This window comes from Hypanus sabinus, chromosome 9 (assembly GCF_030144855.1).
Source record: "Hypanus sabinus isolate sHypSab1 chromosome 9, sHypSab1.hap1, whole genome shotgun sequence".
Lineage (NCBI taxonomy): Eukaryota > Metazoa > Chordata > Chondrichthyes > Myliobatiformes > Dasyatidae > Hypanus > Hypanus sabinus.
The window spans coordinates 46,591,629-46,617,354 of NC_082714.1; the positions used below are offsets into that span (position 1 = coordinate 46,591,629).

The 25,726-nt window shown below is 43.8% G+C and overlaps 1 protein-coding gene across 1 annotated transcript in view; it reads right to left on the reverse strand.

The window, feature by feature from the left end:
* Positions 1-25,726, reverse strand: part of LOC132399349 (uncharacterized) — a 215,820-nt gene that overhangs the window by 61,068 nt on the left and 129,026 nt on the right. Inside the window, exons 36-44 of the mRNA XM_059979603.1 lie at positions 23,809-24,159; positions 19,541-19,672; positions 19,072-19,221; positions 17,618-17,734; positions 14,404-14,614; positions 12,729-12,895; positions 10,654-10,766; positions 8,794-8,872; positions 6,641-6,778 (exon numbers count right to left, since the gene is read on the reverse strand). Coding sequence (XP_059835586.1) covers positions 6,641-6,778; positions 8,794-8,872; positions 10,654-10,766; positions 12,729-12,895; positions 14,404-14,614; positions 17,618-17,734; positions 19,072-19,221; positions 19,541-19,672; positions 23,809-24,159 — 1,458 coding nt within the window. The remainder of the gene's footprint in view (positions 1-6,640; positions 6,779-8,793; positions 8,873-10,653; positions 10,767-12,728; positions 12,896-14,403; positions 14,615-17,617; positions 17,735-19,071; positions 19,222-19,540; positions 19,673-23,808; positions 24,160-25,726) is intronic.

The window sequence follows — 25,726 nt, forward strand, 5'->3', positions numbered from 1 at the left end:
GAGGCTTAAAAGTGAGGCTGAGGATTTCGAATAAAGTTTTTTCCTTCGACTGCAGTTACCGACTCCGTGTCGTAATTTTAGCGCTGCGTGTAGCACACCGCTACAATTGGTGACCCCGACAGTCCAAACGATTTTTGGACCAGAAATGACCAACGCCGCCTCATGCGGTTTCGTTGAAACTGCCGGGTTTCTGGACACAGCGCCCGAACCTATGGTTCCAGCAAGCCGAAGCCCAATTCCACGTTTGCCGGATCACCTCAGAAGACACCCGCTACTACTACGTGGTGAGCTCCCTCGACCAGGACACAGCGGCCCAGGCCGCGGAGTTCGTGCAGTCTCCCCCGGCAGACGGCAAGTACACGGAATTCAAAGCCCTGCTCCTCAGGACTTTCGGACTCTCACGGCGCGAGCGGGCTGCCCGTTTACTGCACCTGGATGGCTTGGGCGACAGACCTCCATCGGCTTTAATGACTGAGATGTTGTCTCTAGCCGACGGACACACACCCTGCCTCATGTTTGAGCAGGCATTCCTGGAGCAGCTGCCCGAGGACATACGCCTGCTGCTGTCCGACGCGGTTTTCAGTGACCCCCGGAAGGTGGCAGCCCGGGCGGACTTGCTGTGGAACGCCAAAAAGGTGAGCGGGGCGTCCATCGCACAGATCTCCCAGCCACGCTCCCGGCAGCAAACCAGTCCAGGCCCGGCCGCAGAGCCCGCCAACCCCCGGCCCAATGAACACTGGTGCTTCTACCACCAGCGGTGGGGCGCAGAAGCGCGCCGTTGTCGCCTGCCCTGCAAGTTCCCGGGAAACGCCAGGGCCAACCGCCACTGATGGCTACGGCGGCTGGCCATCGGGAAAGCCTCCTGTATGTGTGGGATAGAAGGTCGGGACGCCGGTTTTTGGTCGATACTGGTGCCGAGATCAGCGTTTTACCTCCGACGAGTTACGACACCCGCAGCAGGGCACCGGGTCCCCCCCCCGACGGCCGTGAACGGCAGCACAGTAAGGACCTATGGCACCCGTCAGGTGCAGCTACAGTTCGGCTCCAGCCAGTTCACGTGGGACTTCACACTGGCTGCTGTAGCCCAACCGCTTCTGGGTGCGGATTTTTTGCCAGCTCACAGCCTACTGGTCAACCTGCCCAGGAAGAGACTGGTACGCGCCAAGACCTTTCAGACGTTCTCCCTGGGTGCAGCCCAGTTGCCAGCCCCTCACCTCGGCTCCATCACGCTGTCCGACAACGACTTCACCAGGGTCCTGGCGGATTTCCCATCGGTTCTGGCACCGCAGTTCACAGCGGCCATGCCCAGGCACGGCGTACAGCACCACATCCCGACCCAGGGACCACCCCTCCACGCCCGCGCTCGGCGGCTTCCCCCGGACAAGCTCCGACTGGCGAAGGAGGAGTTCCAGAGGATGGAGGAATTGGGGATCATCTGGCGGTCCGACAGCCCATGGGCCTCCCCCCTGCACATGGTGCCCAAAGCGACGGGCGGCTGGAGACCGTGCGGCGACTACCGCAGGCTGAACGAGGCTACCACACCGGACCGCTACCCTGTGCCGCACATTCAGGACTTTGCAGCAAACCTGCACGGCGCACGGATCTTCTCCAAGGTAGATCTCGTCCGAGGATACCATCAAATCCCGATGCATCCGGACGACGTCCCCAAAACGGCTCTCATCACCCCTTTCGGCCTTTTCGAGTTCCTCCGCATGCCGTTCGGCCTGAAGAATGCCGCACAGACGTACCAGCGGTTAATGGACGCAGTGGGACGGGACCTGGACTTCGCGTTCATCTATTTGGAGGACATCCTCATAGCCAGCAGCAGTCGTCAGGAGCATCTGTCCCACCTCCGTCAACTCTGCGCCCGACTGAGTGAGAACGGTCTTACAATCAACCCCGCCAAATGCCAGTTCGGACTCGATACCATTGACTTCCTGGGCCACAGGATTACTAAAGACGGGGCAACCCCTCTGCCCACTAAGGTAGATGTGGTCCGCCACTTCCCCCGACCCACCATGATCAAAGGCCTTCAGGAATTCGTAGGTATGGTCAATTTCTACCACTGCTTCCTCCCTTCAACTGCCCGGATCATGCGCCCCCTGTTCACCCTGATGTCGGGTCCGAGCAAGGACATTACCTGGGACGAGGAGTCCGCTGCCGCTTTCGTTCAAATGAAGGAAGCTTTGGCGGACGCCGCAATGCTAGTACATCCCAGAATGGACGTCCCTACCGCCCTCACAGTGGACGCATCTAACACGGCAGTCGGTGGGGAGCTGGAGCAACTCATCGCAGGTCGCTGGCAACCCCTGGTGTTTTTCAGCAAACATCTGCGGCCACCCGAGCTCAAGTACAGTGCTTTCGACCAGGAACTGTTGGTGCTCTACCTGGCAATCTGGCATTTCAGGTACTTCCTAGAAGGTCGGCCCTTCACCGTGTTCACGGACCACAAACCGCTTACCTTTGCGTTTATGAAAGCGTCCGACCCCTGGTCGTCCCGCCAGCAACGCCACCCGTCCTACATCTCTGAATACACGATGGATGTCCGGCACGTCTCGGGTAAGGACAATGTCGTGGCGGATGCGCTCTCTCGCCCTACCGTTCATGCCCTTTCACAAGGGGTAGACTTTGAGGCACTGGCAGAGGCGCAGCAGGCGGATGAGGAGATTCCAAGTTACAGAACCACAGACTCCGGTTTGCAGCTCCAGGACCGCCCCGTAGGCCCGGGTGAGAGGACCCTACTCTGTGACGTCGCCACTGGCCAGCCCCGTCCCGTCGTCCCGACAGCCTGGCGGCGCCGTGTTTTCGACTCCATTCATAACTTGGCGCATCCCTCCATCCGGACAACTGTCCGGATGGTTTCCAGCAGGTTCGTTTGGCACGGACTCCGCAAATAGGTCAGTGAATGGGCCAAAACGTGCATGCACTGCCAGACGGCCAAGGTGCAGCGGCACACCAAAGCCCCACCGCAGCAGTTCCATCCCGCCCACCGGCGTTTCGACCACATTTATGTGGATATCGTGGGCCCCCTACCAGTGTCGCGCGGAGCGTGGCACCTCCTGACTATCGTGGACCGGTTCACAAGATGGCCAGAGGCGATCCCACTCACCGACACCACCTCCGAATCTTGTGCCTGAGCCCTGATCGCCACCTGGATATCTCGCTTTGGTGTACCGGCCCACATTACCTCTGACAAAGGCGCCCAGTTCACCTCCAGCCTGTGGTCAGCTATGGCCAGCCTTTTGGGGACTCAGCTGCACCACACCACTGCCTACCACCCACAGTCGAACGGGCTAGTGGAGCATTTCCACTGTCACCTGAAGTCGGCCCTCATGGCCCGCCTGCGAGGAGCCAACTGGGCGGACGAGCTTCCCTGGGTCCTACTCGGCATCCGCACAGCACCCAAGGACGACCTGCACGCCTCGTCGGCCGAGTTGGTATACGGCGCGCCCCTGGTCGTCCCCGGGGAGTTCCTACCAGCCCCATGGGGGCAAGAGGAAGATCCCGCAGCAGTCCTGGGCAGACTACGCGAGAAGCTCGGTAACCTGGCCCCCATACCCACTTCACAGCACGGGCGGCACCCGACCTGCGTACCCAAAGACCTACAGAACTGTAAGTTTGTGTTTGTACGAAGGGGCAGGCATCGGCCACCGCTGCAGCGGCCATACGAGGGGCTGTTTATGGTGCTCCGGAACAACGGGTCCACGTTCGTGCTGGACATTGAGGGGAAAGAGGAGGTTTTCACGGTGGACCGCCTCAAACCGGCCCATGTGGACCTGGCGCAACCGGCCAAGTTTCCGGCACCTCGGCGCCGAGGCCGACCTCCCAAGCAGGTTCTGGCCCAGACTGTGGACATTGGGGGGTGTATCGCCGGTTCTGGGGGGGTGGGTTATGTGGCGACCCATTTCCTGGCACATCCGAACCGACTCACAATTAGATAGCCTACGGGGGTTTGCGAGCACAGAGCTTTGGAGCCTCTGCGCCACGGGGGGCAGGTTGAGGGAGGCTTAAAAGTGAGGCTGAGGATTTCGAATAAAGTTTTTTCCTTCGACTGCAGTTACCGACTCCGTGTCGTAATTTTAGCGCTGCGTGTAGCACACCGCTACAACACCTCTCAAAGGCACTTAATTAATCTGTCCAAGTTAGGTAACCGGCTGTGTAGTATACAGGACACTAAGAAAAATAGGTGTGGTTGATGGCCTGTTAATTTTGATTTTTTTTGTTGGATAGTTCCCGATTCTAATCAAAACACTGGAGCAGAAGGCAAAGGCAGTAACTAAAACCAGCTGGGTCCCTTTCTGCACAGGCATGTCATGTCCCAATAATTTCATCAGGATCTGAATATAATTTTAAATTGGCAGGCCAAGTGGAAAATCACAATGTTCCTTCCAAATGAAGGTACAGACAGATTAAGGTCTGAAGCAGTCAAAGAGTGCTTTTGATGAGGAGAACAAAACTTCGGCATCTTCTCTGTGGGCTATTTGCAGAAGCAAGGCTCCAGAGGGAAAGCTGCATGCTTAATCATGTTACTTACTGGGCAGTCTTCCATCCATGTTTGGTGGATATCAATTGATGGCGTTTACGATGAGATCCAGGCTGCATCGCTGGAGCAGCTGGGAGTCTCCGAGCTGCAATGATATGCATCTAAGGTAACCAGTCAGTATTAAAATCCCAGGCTAACAAAGGAAAGCTAGCTCCATGACCGTGTAATAAAGAGTATTGTAAGTGCTGAAATGAAGCAGTTGCAAACACTCTGCACTGAGGCCCAGTAAAAATACAGATGTTTAAAATGTGGATATATGCTGGAGAACATCGTCCAGATGGTCAACATCAGCTTAAAGATGGAACAAATGACAGCATCAGAGACTCAAGAAGTGCTGGAATCTGGAGCAAAGAGTAAAGTACTGGAGGAACTCAGTGAGTCAGATAACATCTGCATAGCAAAATGGACAATAGATGTTTTGAGTTGAGATCTTCATCTGGACTGCATCAGTACCAGAACTTGCCTGAATGTTATCATGTTGTTCTATCTTACATTTTCTTTCTACAGCATAGAAACAAGTTTTCAGCCTTCAAATCCTTGCTGAACGTCAAGCAACTACTTACACTAATCTAATTTTACTCTTCACATATTTCCACCAACTTCCCCCGTATTCTATAACTCACCTACACAAGGGGCAACTTATGGTGAACAATTAAGCTATCAACCTATACACCATTGGGATATGGGAGGAGGCCAGAGGACTCAAAGGAAACCTATATGGTCAGCATACAGACACCACTAGGGCAGCCCTAGAGGTCAGGATTGAAGCTGGGTCACTGTTCTGTTAGCTGAACCACTGTGACACAATACATTGGAACTTCAAGCAGTGTCAGAATGACCATGACACAGACGCAGAAAGATACTCCCTGCTTTTCAAGCACCAACCTCAAAACTGGAGAATGGCAAATGTAATCCCACTGCTCTAGAAGGGAGAGAGAAAGCCATGGTCTTGTTAGCTCAACAGGAAAAATACTTGAAACTATTACATAGGATGTGATAATGGAATTAAACAAAGTTAACATGGATTTCCGGAAAGGACTCATCAACTTTGTCTCATATTCATTTCATATATTCAAGAAATCCTACTTGCACGCGACATGCCCTTTGACGCTAGAGTAAGTTATGGACACACACCTTCTCCGGCTCAGATGCTATGGGCAGAAAAGAGAGCTTTTGTGGAGGGAAGAGGGATGATCTGTATGAGGGGACTCAGGACAAGGCAAAGCAAAAAGATGGCTTATATGCCAGCTTCGGTCTAGGAAGAGCCACATGAGATCAGTTGACGCTCAGCACAGAGAGAAAAGCTATGAATATGCATGCACGTCAGTATGTTTGAATCATCATCACACCTGTGTGAGGTGTTTAGGAACAGACGAGATGCAGACTTACATGTGGCCTTCCACAAGGTCAGCAACCAATCTTTTCCAATAAAGAAGAGTTAGTGATTTCTTGCGGAGTGGTTATGGTGTCGCCTGCCTCTGGTGGACGTTCCAGCTGCTATGGTAGCAATAGTAACAGTGGAAGCTCTAGTGTGGGAGGGCTGGGTTATGTATGATGAATATACGAATTTCCTCTGGGTTAAAGAACAATACGCAATGACTGACCTCACTGCTGCATATGCCTCTCAAAAGTGTATCTGATTTTGCAATGCAGTCAATTACTGCAAATAAATGGAGGCTTGTGTCACATTAAAGCCACGGAAACTGCACAATTTCTATCTGGTCAAACTTTAATTAGAATTAGGCAGGGCCATGAGAGAAGTTTAGGAGTTAACATACATTGATATAGAGATTGGCTTTATACACTTCAGCAAAACTGGATTTAGCAATTCAACAGTTTGCTTTCTCACCCAGTCAACCTTCAGGGAAATAAAAACTGCTTCTATTTTCCATTGGCAAACTATTTAAATCTATTTCCCAACTTAACTAAATTGAATGGCTAATACATAATTTGAAGAGACTAATGCAGCTTGGTGCAGCTAACTAAAAAGTTACTTACAAGTATAAATTCATAATAGTAACAAAACAGCGAAAAGTGCAATATTGCATGTTTTTAGACACATTTGAATAAAATGTTAAGTCAAATATTGGAACACACCTGTGGAAATGTGTGAGTCATCTCCAAAGCTTCACCATAATCAGAATCACCAATAGTTAAAATGGTGAAAGCATTCAATCTGCTCTTATCCACTAATATATTCAGAGATCCCTTTATCATGTTTGAAGAATAATTAACCTAGAAAGGTCAACATAAGCATTTTAAAAATGATGATATTTAAATAAACTATTCTTACTTCATTTGCAAAACTTCCATTGCACAAATAAAGCTGTATTTGAGCTCTTCAATAGAAATAAAGCACAAGTTGCAGAATTTAATTAGGGAGTTCATTATCTGAGCTTTTGCTGATTACTTGAAGACAGAATGCAACTAGAAATTCTTGGCAACTTAAAGAAAATATAATATATTCATATTCCCCTTAATCTGCTGTCAACAATCTCTTCTTGGACATGATGATGATCATTTTCTTGGTCAGTTAGATTTCCTCTTCCTTTGGGAATCCATTTGCACTGGAAGGATTTATGTTGTGTGCTTACATTTCAATGAAGTGGATTAAATCCTATTCTCAACACCATGAAACACTGCTAACAAAAGTCAGTAGGATGAGAGTGTAGCCATGCCAAAAATGAAAAGACATGAACCTTGAAATTTAATTGTTGCTGTTTCAGTGTTGCATGTGCAAAAATATCGAGGAACTAGAGAGGAATGTGATAATGATTACTCTGGGTCAAATTCTGTGACTCTTGGAAATGGTCCCACCGTGAATCATGCATGCACTGCTCAGGTCAAACACAATGATGTCATTCCCAAGCAATATTATTTGCAGCACCGCTGGAGAGATTAGTTCATGCGATTCTGAAATACACCTGTTGTTACAGCTCAATCAATTCTGAAAGCATAACTTTCTCTCCAGGGACTTGAGTTAATGGCCACCTCCATGGTATGATCCCACACTGGTGCAGGGAACCCTACTCAGAGAGGTCTCCTTTAACTTGTAGTATTTTGCTCTGATTTTAGTCCTCACTCCCCATGCCATGTCATCCCCAACCACAGATCACATCCCTTTCTCCAATCCGACTCTTCTACCAATCTCCTAAACCATAAACACTGACTCTCCAGCATCTCCTCTGGAATGGTTCTTATGATTTGACCACCAGGTGCAATTCACTCAACCTGTATCCTGAGGCAGACCACTCCTGACTTGGTCCCCAGAAAAGCCCTCTCCTGAACCGATTACATAAATCAATCTTCCACTTACACCAATTCACACCTGTTTAATAGTTAACATTCCATTCAAAGAGCATTTTTAACCCAAATCCCTTATACATCCACACATTATACCCACCCTGGCCCCTGGATTTACTCAGTTTCCTTTTCACAGTCAGCAAAGGAAACCGATAGCTTTCAGTATGGTCAAGCCTTGGGTCATTGAATTGTTACATGGTGGGCCAACAATCAAGCTGGTCACTAGACACAACCTGTCTTTTTGTCTTTCCAGTATTGCTAAATTCATGGTTGCAATGCTCGCAAGTGAATGGTGAAAGATTCTAGTGGAAATGTACAAGAAACTGTAGAGTCCATGTGATGGTAAACACATGGCAAAGTACACCTGCGTAAAATAGCATTACTCTCAGTTAAAATAAATGTAAATATGCCACACAAAAATTGCTGGTGGAACTCAGCAGATCAGGCAGCATCTAAGGATGGAATAAACAGTCAATGTTTTGAGACTGAGACCCTTCCCGTGGGCTGGAAAGGGGGAGAAGCTGGAATAAAAAGTTGGAAAGAGGGAAGGATCTCTTGTGTTTAAACATGCATTCCATTCTGGGCGTGGGCCAATGCATTCTGTATCAAGTCAAAGACCTAGTATCGGCTGCCATACATACAAATGCTGCTGGCTCATAAATAATGAACTTTTTGATTTATGTTTGTAAACATGATCAAGATAATTTAAAAGAAACCTCAGTCTTCTCAACATAAAAACTGTTTTACTGGAGGATCAATTTCAATCTGGGCACAGAACTGATGATTCAGAATTGGCCATCTGTTTACACCCTTTGCTTTTCCATTCAACTGAAGCCAAAGAAAATTCAGTCAGAGTCTATAAATGGGCTCATTAGATGCTAAGTCCAAATTGAAAATCCTCTCCTTGAAATTTGATGCTAATGAGCCTTAAAACAATAGAAGCTTACCTTTGGCTCTATTTCCACGGCCTCGGGGAGATAACTAAGGACAGGGAGATTCTGCAATGCTATCAGCTTCAATTCTTTACTATAAGGAGGAAGAAGCAGTAGGTTACCAAAACTAGAACATTACAAACTTAATATAAATAAGGATAAAAGAGCAAAATAATAAACTGTCTCGTACAAAGGAAAAAAAAAGTCCGATATCAAAATAAAAATCAGAGTATAGCTATTTCGTGGTGATGGTACACAATGGTAATCCAGAGGGAAGAGTTAAATTCTAACAAAGCAGCTTTGGAATTGAATTTAACAAACTCATTGAACCTGACATGGGCCAGGCAAACTCCAGGACTATAGGTTCCAGTGGGTTCTCTGCTATCCATTGGAGAAAAGAACTTCTTAACCCACGTCTCTTTCCCCAAGCAATGTGGTATTATAATATTTACACGTAACCAACAGAACTTTGCTGGTGTTCTCTTCATCAAATAGAAATCTAATAACATCTAACCACACCTTTATGCTGTTGGTATCAAAGCACATGTCCGGGTGACTCCAAGTGTTAGTGTATGACAAGTGGGAGGACCTATAATTAAATTTTGTGAACTCTGTCATTGTGCTTTTCTGATTAACCAGAATCAGATTGGTAGTAACTAATGGTCCTTAGCATCAAGTACATGTCCTAGACGGTGGTCAGAGTTGTTCCTGTTATGGAGCTGGCTGAGTCTATAACCCTCTGCAGCTTTTTGCAATCACTCCTCAATCTTCTGCAGCCTCTAGTGATCCTGAGCATTGGAGACTCCATATCAGGCCATGAGGCAACCTCTCAGAATGCTCTACACCATCTGAAGTTGTAACCTATGGAATCAGGAAATGAGAGGTGTAGTAGGCCATGTAGTCCCTGTGCCACTTAATAAGATCATTACTAAAAACATAACACAATGCCACATACCTGCACTAATCCTACATCCTTTGGTTCCTTTAATATTTGAACATCAATTGATCTCCACTTAAATACACTTCATGGCTGAGTCTCAGTAGTCCAATTGAATAAGGAACTCCAAAGAATCTTTTTTCTGCCAATATTATGAGACAACCCAGCCAGGAGAATCAACAACTCCGCAACTTGCTTGTCAAGCCTCTTAAGAACTTGTACACTCCAATAAGATACATAGAACATAGAACAATACAGCACAGCACAGGCCATTCAGCCCACAATGTTGTGCCGACCCTCAAACCCTGCCTCCCATCTAACCTTCCATCTTAAATTCCTCCATATACCTGTCTAGTAGTCTCTTAAATTTCACTTGTGTATCTGCCTGCACCACTGACTCAGGCATTCCACGCACCAACCACGTTGAGTAAAAAAATCTTCCTCTAATAATCCCCTTGAACCTTCCACCCCTTACCTTAAAGCCATGTCCTCTTGTACTGAGCAGTGGTGCCCTGGGGAAGAGGTGCTGGCTGGGCACTCTATCTATTCCTCTTAATATCTTGTAATATCAATTCACATTCTTCTAAACTATTGGTGTGCAAAGCCAGTCTTCTCAAATTCTCATCTTAAGAACAAGCTTGAGAGCTCAGGAACTGATTTGGTGATTTTTTTTGCTGGACTGCCTCTATCACACTTCTGTGGTTAGGGAGACACACCAGTTCAGGCTCAGTGAGGCTCTGTGCACTGTAATCCCAGTAAGTCATTGTGAGCACACACATCCTCTTGCAAAGTGTGACAGAACCTTCAGCCAGCACACGTTCTATCATCACATATTTGTAAAGTAGGTTACTTCAGTCCCAAATATTTGATTAATCAGTGCACAGGAGTTCTAATTATCTTGATTTCCTTCAGATTCCTGATGACATAATTCCACTTACTTGTTTTGTTGCATCTTCCCCTCCAAATGTAGTATCAGAATGGCTGCTGGCTCATAGTTTAGCTTCAAAGATCCTTCCATATCCGAGTCTTTAAGTACTCCTGTGCATTCAGCCTGAGAAAACGATAGTTTAGTGTTCCAATTACCATATTGCATGTAGAACAAGGTGCTGTTTCTAAAATATCTTTTGGAAATCATTCACTCTGAGGTAAATTAAACCCATTCAAACTCTCAATACCAAACAATTTTATCAATTACATTTTTAAAATGTCATATCTACATAACAAAACCATAATGTGGATTAATAAATAAAAGCCATTTCTCACCTATACCTAGGTGTTTTTATAGTTGTTTTTACCAGTTTAATCTCTTGCCCATTGTGTTTTTATTAAGGGTTATCATTTTATTTAATGAAAGCACAACCAAGTGCAAAACATTAATTTGGCAGTGTCTTTCAGCCTAACTGCAACATTATTATCATGCCCTTGAGCTCCACTGTATCTTCTGGAACAGACAAATAGCAAAACACTTGTGGAACTTCTGCACAAATTCCAGGAAATTCCTCTTTGCCTGCTGGCAACAGACTCTTAAAATCAATTAAACAAGTAGCTCAACATGACTTTCTCTATCATTCCATGTGAAACCTTCCCTGTATTCTACAGAAGATTGTTTTCAGTGTTCATTTGCCTCACCTAACACCCCTAACCCTCTCACCAAAAAAGTTGACTTGTCAACTCCTGTGCTGCTAGGTAAGTAAGATTCAAGATCGTTTATTGTCATTCTTTCATATGCGAGTGTAAAGGAGAATGAAATGACTGTTACTCGGGATCTGACGAAGCATAAAAAAACAATAAGCATAAGGAGCACAATTAAACTAAGACAGTAAATGTATGTAATTATAAAAGTAATCCTATAAAACAATGTGAAGGTAACTGGCATAGATAGATTGTTTGCATATATTTACAATGACTCTAGGTGATGTGAATCCAGTGGAGGGTGGGTCAATGCAGTAAGGTGTTGATCCATCCAGACACCTTGGGGACAGTAACTGTCTTTGAGTCTCATGGTCCTGATGTGGAGGCTATGTAGCCTCTTCCCTGATGGGAGTGCGACAAACAATCCATAGCCAGGGTGGGTGGGATCCTTCATGATATTGCTGGCCTTTTACCGGCACCTTTCTATATATATATATATATCCTCAATGCCAGCTAGACTGGTGTCAGGGACGTGTTGGGCAGTTTTAACTACCCATCGTAGAGCCTTCCTGTCTGCCACAGTGGAGTTTCTGTCCCATGCAATGATGCAGCAGGTTAGGATGCTCTCTACTGTGCAGCTGTAGAAGGTTGCGAGTATTGATGTGCATAGATCAGCTCTCTTCAGCCTTGTCAGAAGGTAGAGATGTGGTGAGCCTGTTCTAGATTCATGAGAGGTCGTGTGAGATGTGCACTCCCAGGTGTTTGAATCTCCACTGCAGTGCCACCAATACAAAGAGGGTTGTTGGGGTGTGAACTCTCCTGAAGTCCATAACTATCTAAACTGTCTTGTTGAAATGGAAGTGGAGGGTATCTGCCTGGCGCCAGGCCTGCAAGCTCTTCTACCTCTTCCCTGTAGACCGTCTCATTGTCGTTGGTGATGAGTCCCACCACTGTCATGTCTTCGGCAAACTGGGCAACATGATTGCTTGGGTGCTTGGCTGTGCAGGCGTGTGTGAGCAGAGTGTGCAACAGTGGGTTCAGCATACTGCTCTGGGGGGCAGGGAGGGAGGAGGGGCTGTGCATCCTGACTGCCTGAGGTTTGTTGTTTAGAAAGTCCCAGACGTAGTTACATAGAGGTGTATTTAGTCCAGGGAGTAGGAGTTTGTTCACCAAGGTCTTTGGGACAATGGTGTTGAATGCTGAACAGAAATTCAAAAACAGCATTCTGACATATGTGTCCATTTGTCATTACCACAATTATTAACATCAGTAACAATACACAAATAATGTTCAAATTTGTGATACCACACTAATTATTTTTTGTGGTTGCAGCCTGGAATCATTTCCAGCAAGTCATAATATATTATGAAACATCAATTACCTTGACATTGAAGGGGACTCCGAGTTTCTTGATGAATGGGATTGTATGCTGAACTCCAGCATTAAGTTCAATGGTGGTGCCCAAAATAAACTCTCTAGAGGCATTCAAACTGATCTTCATACTCTTGGCATCATACTGAATGTCAAACATTGAACTCACGTTGGTATCTGAGAATCATAAGGATTCCACAAAGCAGAGTGAAAAGTGGAAAATTCACACATGTCATTGCCGCAATGCAGAGTATTACCATGAAAAGCTTATTTTTGCTTGTGATAATCTATATTAAAATGAAATATTGACACTGTTATAATTGAAGAGACTTGTATACCTAAAATGCTTGTCCACCAGTTCAGTAGCAGTTTTTTTCAGGAAATGCAGTACCACAGAAATATTTGAAATTTTAATGCAGCTCCATGCAAGTTGAACTGAGGTTATGCTGGTTTGAGTGGCTACTAGAAGTAATTTCCTCAGTTTATTTACACCATTTCCAATTGCATGGAAACCTAATCAACTGAGTTATGGGAACATTGAAACACAGCTCATTTAACTCATGGCAGGAGTGTTGTTCTTGGAAACCTCTTAGAGAAAAGGTCCACCTGGTTAACCCTTCTTCCTTGGCAGAGAAATCCTGCCTTCAGACCCTACCCATCCATGTGTAGTCACCCTAGAGTTCCAGTGGAGTTCCCACTCTTGCCTCATGTTAGAGAAAAATAACTGACTTCATCTCATTAAGTAGAAAAGAAACATCTGTAGCTCCGGCAGCTGTACAGGGCGGCCCCTTGAAGTCCAAATGATTCATCGCATGTCCATCCCCCAAGATGTTTAATCTATTCTGAATTGTGCAGATGTGGAGCTGCTTTCCGCTGTTCAGTTTGATTTCTGGAGTATGTTGCAGATTGTGTGTTAATTGCTCATGGGGAGTCTAATTGCTAAACGAGCACTGCGCTAGGATTGACTGCCACTAGATATGCTGCATATTTTAGACGCATGCAGTTGTGTGTAAGTCAATCAAACACACAGTGTGAAGAATGCATTAATGTGCAGCCTGTGAATTGCGATGAAAATTATGCAAAATGAAGGTTAGCAGCACATTTAAAAGTATGTTCACGTTTATGTGCAAATGATCTCACAAACCCTCACTGAAGCTTCAATACTTAATGATTAATTAAACCACTTTTTAACTTAAGGCCAATAAATCCATTGAGCTGAACCCATGCCAACTCTAACCAATTGTCTACTTAGCTTATGAGATTTCAACCACATTCTAAAGTGAGATGAACGTATTTTAACTTTAGCTTTATTGTCACATACTTCAAAACATGCAGTGAAATGTGTCGTCTCAGATCAAGTCAACTGAGTGAGGATTGTGCTGGGCGGGCAGCTAGCAATTGCCCGCATGCTTTTGGAGTCAACATAGCATGTTCAGAACTCACAAACCCAAACCGTATGTATGTCTTTGGAATGTGGGAGGAAACTGGAACCCCTGGAAGAAACCCATGCAATCACAGAGGGAACGTAGAAACTCCTTACAGACAGCAGCTCGAACTGAAACCTGACCAGTGGTCATTGTAAAGCCACAGAGATATGAAGATGCTGAATAGATACTATAATCAAAAAAATCCTGATTTCATGACTTAAAGAATGGTACAAGATCAGCATAAATTTAAAATCTTACCAGTTTTTTGTGCATTCAATACAAGTACAATCTCCTTGGGATAACCAACATTTGCTAAATTTTCACTGTTGTGATTATTTCCGATTATTAGCTTGAAATGTTCATCGTATGTGTAAGTCTTGACAGCATATGCAATGGACTTCTCACCATCCACAATAATCTGAACAGATCCCTCGAGATTAGGAGCAATGCCTTGGAAATTAGCATTGACCTGAAGGAGAAATAGAAGAATATTTATTTATTTCGTCCTTTGCCTCCAAAATTATTATTATTAAAGGTTGATAAGCATTCCTGCTTAAAATTCTCTAACATTGCCTTTCCAAGGAAGTGTACCGTACAACTTGCCGATAGAACCTACTGGAAGGTTGGTGGTAGACCGAGGTCGTGGATAGGAGAAAGTTCAGGCAGTTCAGAAGTGTTGAGGCCATGATCACCCAGTGTCAGTTGCAGTGGCTGGGGCACGTGATAAGGATGCCCCCACGTGATAAGGATGCACGTGATAAGGATGTAACACAGAGTGTTACACGGCCAGCTACATCATGGTCGACGCTCAGCTGGAGGGCTGAAGAAGCACAATAAGGATCAGATGAAGAATGCTTTAAGTAAGTGCAAGATCAGACCTGAGGACCTGGAGGATGTTGCTGCTGACTGTAACACTTGGTGACAGTTGTGTAGGGATGGGGTTCATGTTCTGGAGATGGAAAGAACAACCAGAAGACAGCAGAAGAGAGCCAGGAGGAATGCAGCCATGGTTGCCATCACTACCACCACTACCATATATACATGTCCCATCTGCAATAGAGCTTGTGGGTCCAGGATAGGACTGTATAGTCATCAAAGATCTCACCGTTAAAGGATTGGACATCATCATCAGATTCTGATGGACAACCGAAGAAGACCGTACAACTATCCATTGAATGACTTTCCCTCTCATAATTCTTCCTTTCCAAATTGGAAAACTGAAGGAGATGGTTGAATATCCACCATTTGGGATGTTCCAGGATCAAATCCTGGGGCATATTTCGTCAGCTGAATCATTTGAATTGGTGGCAAGATTACGTCTGACTGATTGGGAATTTGATTACTATGACACTAGTGTACTAAACTTTGTGGATAATGGGGGTGGGCTGGAAGGGGTGGATGCAGAGAGAATTAGGGACAGGACCTACTTGCATCAAAATGTCACCTTGCACTAATCTCACATCTGCTGTTTTCAGCATGTTGTTAGGAATGAACTTTAGCCTAGGGAGAACTGCCACACCATTCAAATCTTACACTGAACCGTCAGTGCAGATCATGCATTCAAATCTTTGCTGTGGGATTTCAACCCTCTTCTGAGTGAGTGATAAGAAACCCACTTAAGCCATGAGTACACATTGAAGACCACACACTTCTATCACTGGAATTAATTAGACTTGCAGTACAATCCCAAAGCGTTCCAGATGAAATCACAATGCAGCTGAGGAGAGAGACGTTGGGATTTTAGCCACTGGCAGAATCCCACTGCTTCTACTGCAGAGTAGGGATTCTCTTTAAGTTATTTCTGGTGGGCTGAGTTAAATTCTTTGCCCTGCCCTGAGCCTTTACAAAAGAAGGAACTTTGCAGCTAGTTCCAAGATTGACAACCGTCCCATAAGAGGAATTTAGATTTCAGCAACCTGGCACGTAAGCTCATTTAGCACCCTCGGCATCCAACACTGCTATAATGCCAGTGTTGGGAACTATGTTATTTAATACACCCTTCATTGCAACTTAATACTTCTGCTTGCATGTGGTAGCTAAATTCACTGTTTGCCATTGCCAATATCATAAGCTATTGGGGAAAAGTAGATGTATTTCCCCCGGCACTCTCTATACTCATCTGCTGAGATCAGGCAGGCTTGAAGCATTGTCACTGAATATGTACTGTCCAGTTGAACCAATTTCCATATGTACTTTGGGACTGGGGAAGAGTTTCTCTTTGTACAATGAGCAGTAGATTCAAGATAAAATGTGGTGAATATTTACACAGTCACCACACAAAGACACCAGAGCAATTCTGCTCCACTGCACTAAAATGGTTTTTAATTGGTAATCTAAGTTCAATTTAGCCTGACGTACATTGTAAAAAGTGAATCTGTCAACTAGTTACAATATACAATAACGTGTAATCATGCCATTCGATATCCAGGTCATTGAAATTACATTAAACTTCGGATACCCTATTTAATTTATTCAGTATGGCACTGGTAGGAACTTAACGATTGATTAAAAATGCTATGTGAGAAAATAACTGCTTAAAATATTATAGACATTATTGAAATGTGACATCATATAAAAAATCATGCTTCCCGTAAGGAACTGCTTAAGGAACACAGGCTCAGATATCACCTCTGCTGTTCCAATAGGATTTTATGGACATTAGCTTAAACCTTTATTCAAGATTTATGTGAAATTTTATTTTCTGTTAAACTAGTTCAAAGTTCAAGATTAAGGATTCAAGTTTGTTTAATGAAATTTCCTGTACACAAGTGTAAAGGAGAACAATTGTTACTCCAGGCCTGATGTAGCACAAAAAAAACGAAGTTTAAACAACGCCATAAGAATAAATAAAACAGTGAGCATAAAAACTTAAATAAATAAACACACACACACTCTCTCTCTCTCTCTCTCTCTCTCAGACTCCAACCTCAATCCAAACTTCACATGTGGATACATGTATACAAAGAAAACTGATCATACACAGTTGTGTATATGCACAGTCTCTCTCTCTCTCTCTCTATCACACACACACACACACATCTATAAAGTAACCCAGAGTGTATATAATGTGACTGACTGGAAATAATAAAGTAGTGGCTGTTTTAGTGGATGAGGTGTTGAAAGTAATTAGTTTTGAGTCTGGTGATCCTGGCATGGATGCTATGTAGCCTCCTCCCTGATGGGAGTGAGACAGACAGTCCGTGTGCAGGGTGGGTGAGACTGCTGATGATATTACTGCTCCTTATGCAGCTCCTTTCTCTACACACAATATGTCCCTGATGGTGAGTAGGCTCCAGCATATTTTTGTCTTCCTTCTTTCCACTGGCGCCAATCACTTACATTATAAGTATTTAACAATGCTAACATTTATATGAAACAGATTTCAACCAACATGACTGAAAGTCTTTACTTGTTTTAGATAAATAAATAATGAACAAAAATTACATTTATGTTTTGTTGACTGGCTGCTTACCTGTATATCAATGTGGTCATCTTTGAAGAAGGTCTTGAGTAACTCAATATTATGAGTAAGTTTATAGTTTAATGAAATATGATTTGCTTTGTGAACAAAAGTCAAATCTTCAATTATCTAAATGGAATATAATCATATTTGCAATAGATTAATGAAAGCTTTTTCTATAGATATATTCAATATATCGTATTAACATTGGGGGCATGCTACATCTCATTATGATTGGATTTAAAGTCCACAAATTTGGATAAAGTATGCTAAATTGCAATCACATCTCATGATACTTCAATAATGACATTACTTTATTGTTGTCAATAAATTGCAAGGTGCCTAGAAATGTCAAGTCTGTCACACATATGAAGCAAGTCACAGGTGTGCTAACACTGACATTTGAAAATGCACGACCTTCTGAGGATTCCTTCTTATTCTATCTTACAAACCTTCTCCTTCACAAAGTTCTGGACATTGCTGATTTATTTTTGCCTTGTTGAATTCAAATCCGAACTACTCTCTATAGATTACTCTACTGTATCACTATACTTGCAATCCTGTTTAACCTTGGACCCTGTTCACACACTGGAATCACCACGTATTCTATACTTTATTCTGTCCCATTGTGCTCAGGCAGGACATCAGCACCACCCTGCTTCATTCACGCTCATACTCAAAAAATTCATGAATCGTATTTCTTCTATTATTCCTTCATTAATTTTATTTTAAATTCCTTCCCACTCTCTTCAGTGCAACCTTGATTTGTGAAGCATTCAGAATATTTTTCTATAGTGGCACCTGAACAGACGTTGTATTTGTAATAAGTTGATGGGGGATTGTTGGGAGTTGGTAAGTGACTGATCGTGTGGTGCATTGCAGGATAAGACAGTTGTAATTTTTCTTCTCTTTAGAACAAGAACCTATGCAGAGTCAGGGGTGAACAGACACAAATTGGGAAAATGAGCACATCCATAAAATAGAGAACCTTTTATCCTGACATTTAATTATATGTTGAGTGAACACAATAATGTTTTCTCTGTTACTTTCCTGAATAAATTATGTCACTGATTTATTATTGAAGAAAATCATTTTCCAAATAAATGTTCTAAATGCACTTTTCATTATTGCTGCTGTTGGAATTTCAATCAGCTTTCTTGTCAGAGTGCAAGGTAATCATCTGTCTCATACTGAAAACCATTGCACCAAATTAATGGTAATTAACCTGTGGAATTATGCCATGGTAACCTCACTGAATGAATCATAGTATACTAATGAACACCAATAAACTATGAAGAATTCAGAGCAGGCACTTTTGCAACAACTAGCATGTTCATCTTTACTTTATGAGATACTAAAGTTATATGTTATTAAATAAACAGGATTTGAAATAGTTGGTACAGTTTTGCAACATTGATTAGACTTCTTACCCATTTGAACAGGTACTTTGAACTGTAATACTTTACCTGTTTGCTGTCAATAATAAATTGGACAGACCGCTTGTATGTATCATCTTGCCTCTCGACTGTTAGTATGACGGCTGTATTTCTTGGAATGCCAAGTTGTGTGGCCGCTTCAATGTTGTGTAACAATGAGGCATTGATCTCGTGCTTGTTCTTGAGGGGAAGAAATTGTTAAAGTTACTGTTGGTAATTGTATACTTTAATAATTATATACATATTTTATAGATGGATTTAATAATGTTCCTTAAGTTTGGAAATGAGTCAGTTTAATGTTATTAACTGCAAGTCTCATTAGCAGATTTTATAATCGTGTTTTTCAGTTGCAGTGCAATATAATGCCTGACATTTAAGCATCCTCACTCCACTGATTGATTATCTTTTGTCCCCAACTGATTTTTGTTGACATATTTTGTCCAATTTTAATAAATGTGCCATTGAGAAGACGTGATTGGAATCTCCATGGAGTACTTACAACACCAGCATTTAAAGTCAGCTGACCTTCCAGAGTGGTTTGATCAACAATTATCTGCATCTGGGACTCAAAGCTGACTCCATTTACCACAGTGTACGCTGATCCATCAATCTTCATGGGTGCTCCCAGCTCCTGAAAATTTGACAGTTACAGACCAGATGAAATGTTATCTTTAGCTCTGCAGTAGTATATAAATATGTAAAGTCATATTGTTAACTTTAAGTAAAATCAAAGATATGAACTTCCCGTACACTAACTGATGTACCATCCATAACTCACTCTGAGACGTAAGGCGAGATATCGGCTTTTATTGACTGGAAGAAGGAACAAGCAGTGAGTGACCACCATACTACATCCTGGAGACTGAGAGGCCAGGCCCAGGCTCTGATCGCCTTTATACAGGGGTCTGTGGGAGGAGCCACAGGAGCAGTCAGCAGGGGGCGTGTCCAGACAGGTATATGTAGTTCACCACACTAACGAATGATGTGCGTTCTGGTCATTCAGGAAAAGGATGTAAATTTCCTTGAGGGAGGCCTACAGATTTGGCACCAGAAAGTGCAGAAGCTGCAGGTAACCATGGGAATGGAGAGGGTTAAAAGGGGCAGAGCTGGTACACTTTCCTCCTGAAACATCAGTGGATCTGAAGGTTGAAAGACTCTGCCTGCTGTTGCTGCAGTGTCTACTGCAGGGCCCCACACCCAGGAGCTACTTGTATTCTTCACTCATGCAGGCACAGCTACCACCATATCGAAATTCTACTCAGAGGAAGATGTGCAGTCTCTGAGAACCATCAAAACAACACTAATAGCCAGAATTTAGAAAAGCAGGTGGCTTTGGACATACTGATTGACTCTCACTCAATAAGAGTTGGAGAATACAGAAAAGACGGAGGCTTAAACACAAGAGATTCGGCCGAAGTTGGAAACCCACAGTAACACACACAAAATGCTGGAGGAACTCAGCAGGTCAGGTAGCATCTATGGAAATGAAAACAGTCGCTATTTCAGGCTGAGACCTCTCATCAGGACCAGAACGGAAGGGGGAGGAAGCCAGAGCAAGTTGGTGTGGGGAGGGAAGGGAGTACAAGCTGGAAGGTGACGGATGAAGCCAGATGTGTGGGGGAGGGATGTGAAGTAAGAAGCTGGAAGGCGATTGGTGGAAAAGGCAAAGGGCTGGAAATGAAGGCGAGGAGGGTGAACCAAGAGGAAAAGGGAAGGAGGGGCACTTGGGGGAGGTGATAGGCAGATGAGAAGAGAAGAAGAAGGATTGGAGACAGAGTGGGGAATGGAATGAAGGGGGAAGGAGGAGAGGGAAAATATAACCAGGAGTCAGAGAAATTGAAGTTCATGCCTTCAGGTTGGAGGCCATCCTGGCAGAATATGAGGTGCTGCTCCTTCATCTTGAGAAGGGCCTCATTATGACAGTAGGGCAGGCCTTGGACCGACATTTTGGAATGGGAGTGAAGATTAGAAGTAGCAGGGATAGCCACCGGGAATACCCACTTTTTGCAGATGGAGCGAAGGTGCTCAACAAAGCGGTCCCCCAATCTATGTCAGATCTCAGCAACACAGAGGAGGCCACATCGGTCACACCGGATACAGTAGATGACCCCAACGGATTTGCAGGTGAGGTGCTGCCTCACCTGGAAGGACTATCTGGGGCCCAGAATGAAGGTGAGGGAGGTGTTGAATGAGGAGGTGTAGCACTTCTTCGGTTTCAGGAGGGAGATTAGTGGGGAGGCATGAATAAACAGGGGAATCATGGACGGGGCAAATTCTGTGGGAAGTGGAGAGTGTGGGAGAGGTAAGGATATTTTTGGCAATAGGATCCTGTTGAGGATGGCGGAAGTTGCAGAGAATAATATGCTGGATGTGGATACTCATGCAGTGGTGGGTGAGGACTTGAGGAACTCTGTCCCTGTTAAGATGGAGGGAAGGTGGGGTGAGGGCAGATGTCCAGCAAATGGCAAAGATACAGGTGAGAGGTCAGCATCCATGGTGGAGGAAGGGAAACCTGTTCTTTGAAGGGGGCGGACATCTCTGCTATTCTGGGAAAAAAAGCCACATACTGTGAACAGATGCGGAGGAGACAGAGAAACTGTGAAAAAGGAGGAATGACATATTTTGCAGAAGACAGGGTGGGAAGAGGTATAGTCAAGATAGCACAGTAGACGGTGGGAAGACACATTGTTAAGATAGCACAGGAGATAGCACAAGAGCTATACCTCTTTTAAGACTAAGACCGACATGTCAAAACTTTTAAATGAAGATGAATGTGAGCAATAAATACAAATTAGAACTGCTTTCAGTCTATGCACAAAGGAAATATATTTCACTTAAATCTTACAGCACTAATACCTGTAATACATCTGAAGCAAGTTATTAAGGTAATAAACACACGACAGTCTAGAGACTATTCAAAGCATGACCATGTTTTAGGCAAAGTTGTCTGGGGCACACAGCAGTCTTGTTTCAGTTTCTGAAGCCACAGTATTCTGCATCTCATTCCATGACTCAAGGCATTTTGTGTTTTGGAACCAGACTGATGGTCCTGCCAATATAGTTTCTTTGCACAGAATGGAAACTGAATTAAATGGGTGGGGCAGGAGGGAAATTAACTTGGGGAGGGGTGGTTAAAATGGAGGAGAAGTAATGTCCGAGTGGCAGGGAGGAGGGAAAGTGGTAGAAGGGGCTGAGTATGAGGATCCCTTGGAGAGGTCAGGCTGAAAGCCAAGGAAATGGTGAGTGTGGAAGCTAAAGGAAGTGATCAATGGAGTTGAAAGGACCAGTGAAGAAATTCGGCAGTGGGGGCCAATGAGGAAAGATTCAACTTGAGACACAAGGAGCCAGATTGAGGGGAGGCGGTAGAGGTGAGGAAGGTGGAGGCAATCACAGATGAAGTGTTAAAGATTGGAAATACCTTGACGAGAATCAAAATTTTGCACTTCCAGGCAGAATCCTGGGAGTCAGGGGGATGGGGTTGGGGTTAGATCCCTTAACTCCAAATTAAATTTCAACCTTTTGATTAAGATCACTTCGAGCATTTGCATGCCTCATCAACATGGAAGAACTTTATATTTACTCAGCAGCAATTCCAAACTGATTCTATTAAATATATTCAAAAGCCTTGAAGCATATGCATAACTGGCACAGAAGACTGACATCAATGTTTGGAATCTCCTCACCCATATACAAAATATATAATTGGTTTCTGATAAAATTATCTCGTTCAGTACATCAAATCATTGTGCTCGATGAGGAAATTTTTTGGCCTAGCTAACTCGTTTTGGTGATGCAGCAGAGGGCCCCTGCTGCCTGGTAGAAATGCTGACCCTTGCTGGAAGTTGGAGATATGCATAAGATTGGAATACACAACCTGACATATTTGCATTTTCTTGCAGGAAGAACCATCTTCTGATGTCATAGTGACGAGTAATATTATTAAACAGTAAACATTAAACCTTCAGCCTGACCTGTGTATGAAATTATATGAGGTTTCATTTCATTGATAAGACTGCATATGAATAGACATTGACAGCAGCATTGGCCTATGTTTTGTTCAAGGCCTGCTAGTGCTATCACTTTGCCGTATTTTATTAGATGAACTTTGGGATGTAGGAAGCGTCCACCTTTGATCCCCACTCGGCACACAGCTCTCGTCTATGGCTCCGAGTAGTGAAGGGGCTTGTTGTGTCCATTCGGGGGCAGCTCACTCACCTTTGATCCCCACTCGGCACACAGCTCTCGTCTATGGCTCCGAGTAGCTGTTTGCACGCGTCAGTGGCCACACCCTGGTACTCCGCTTTGACAGGCGGGCTAAACCACCTGAGGGTGGTTGGAAGCCTCATTCCCCTGTATGCAGAGTGGAATGCATGGATGAGATCTACAGTGGAAGGTGGTACTGCGGCACTCTGGGAGAGCGAAGGGCATGACAAGGCACAGAAAACATCATGGTCATCCTCTGCGACCGAAGATGCTTGTGAGCATCACTGAAGTAAGACTTCTGAGGTTAAGAGAGTGAAACTGCTCTAGGGCAACAACTTTTCCACTTTAAAAACTCCCCCACATAGGTGTCCTGTCATCATTAGACATGGCAGACAACCAACAATAGACAAGTTTGGACACAAAATTAAAGTATCTCACTGATTCAATATTGGCCACTTATTTAACAGAATAGAATCTGTTCACCCTGGTGCAGTAAAGCAGCAGAAATCTAACAAATTCACTAATAAGCTTCTAACACAGTCAGGGGAAAAATATTAATCATACCTGCAGCTTCTCGCATTTATTATCCACCATAAAGTTTATTTCTGTTTTATTTTTCACTTGAAGACCTCCACTTGCTAGAAGGTGACAGGTGCCTAACTTCAAATCCAAATCAAACTCAGATTTTGAGCGTTTTTCTGTTGTAAACAAGAGCCTGTTGTGGGCCGGAATTCCCCCCAACACCGGCAAGTTATGATCAAAGCTGGCTTCCACGTTGACTTTTGGGTCACACTCTGTCCTTAGCTCCAAGGAAGCACTGCTCTCTTCTAATTGGATGCTGGTTAAAAGTTCTCCTTTACAGTCATCAATCTGAATGGATCCATTGCACTGTGAATGGGCTGGAATCATGAAATTCTAAAAAAGACATCTATGGTAAATAATGTCCTAATGTTTGTTGTGTAAACATCTGTTTGAAACAAACATCTTGAACTTCTTATGAAATGGATCAGAGATATAAATAACATAATGAGAGTAATTCATCCTAAAATATTAATTGCAGTGGCTTTCAATGATGAACAACAGAACTTCTTAATCGACAACGTTGGTCCTCCTTATAGATATAAGGACACATGCAACACTTTGGGATGGGTAAATTCTGCGATTACTACTTTCTACTGGAAAATATTAATGACTTTTAATAAATGTAATCAATGTATTTGACGTGTATTTACAATGCTGATTTCCTAAAATGGTGTGGTGTTACTTCCTAAACAACTATTTAACCAGAATTCATCATCAGAGATCCCCATCACCCAGGGCATGCTCTCTTCGCACTGCTGCCATCAGGTAAAAGGTACAAGAGCCTCAGGGCTCACACCACCAAGTTCAAGAACAGTTGCTACCCCTCAACCATCAGGCTCTTGAATAAAAGTAACTACATTCACTTGCCCCATTATTCAAAAATATTCTCACAATTGTTACGTACTCATGACACATGACAGTGGTACCCTTGTCACGTGACTGGGGTTGAAGCTGTACTGGACTTGAGGCAATGGTCTTGTGATGGTGGAGTGATGTCATTTTCCCACCAGTAGAGATCATGTGACAGGTTTTTTTTTCACAGGGTATAAAAGGAGGACCCCTCCCTGTGAGGAGTGGCAGTTCATGGCGGGATTTGCCATGTTGACTTCATGCCACTGCGTGATTTAATGTGATGACGCAGTTTAGTTGAAAGATGAAGTTTTGTCTAATGCCTAAAGTTTAAAAAGTCATTGCCAGCAGTTTCTTTACAATATTGCTAGTTGAGAATCAGTGGAGAGTGAAGATCAGAGTTCGGGAGTTAAAGATCAAGGAGAATCTATTTCAACGGTGAAATGGGTTCGACCTTGTTTAATCCGTATTCGGAAGGAATTCGTTGACTGTTCTCATGTTAATCTCTGCGGGACAGCAGAAAAGATTGAGGACAGTGTGATAAAGGAAAGGTCAGTGCCTTTAAGCCGTTACGTTTCGTAAATTCTTCGTGTGAAAAGTTCGACTTTGGGGATCGAAGCAAAACGACGTGAAAGAGAATCTAAATCATCTTAAAAAGTCTCTCCCTTAAATGGACTGTGAGCATTTCGAACTTTTGGCAATACTACTTTAAAGAACTGTTTTTGCAACATCGCTTTAAGAACTGTTTGTGCTGCCGCACAGCAGCTGATTTCTGGTTACGTTAGTGTTTGTTTACTTTTGGGGGGTTTGTTTTCAGTGTTTAATAAACGTGTTATTTGTTATATAAACCCTTGCCTAACTCATATATTTATTGTTGCCTGAATACGTAACACAACCAATTATCTCACTTTACGGACTCTTTACCAGATTTTCTCAATATTTATTGCTATTTATTTATATTTGCATTTGCACAGTTTGTTGTCTTCTGCACGCTGATTGATCTTTCATCGATCCTCTTATAGTTAATATTCCATAGATTTGCTGAGTATGT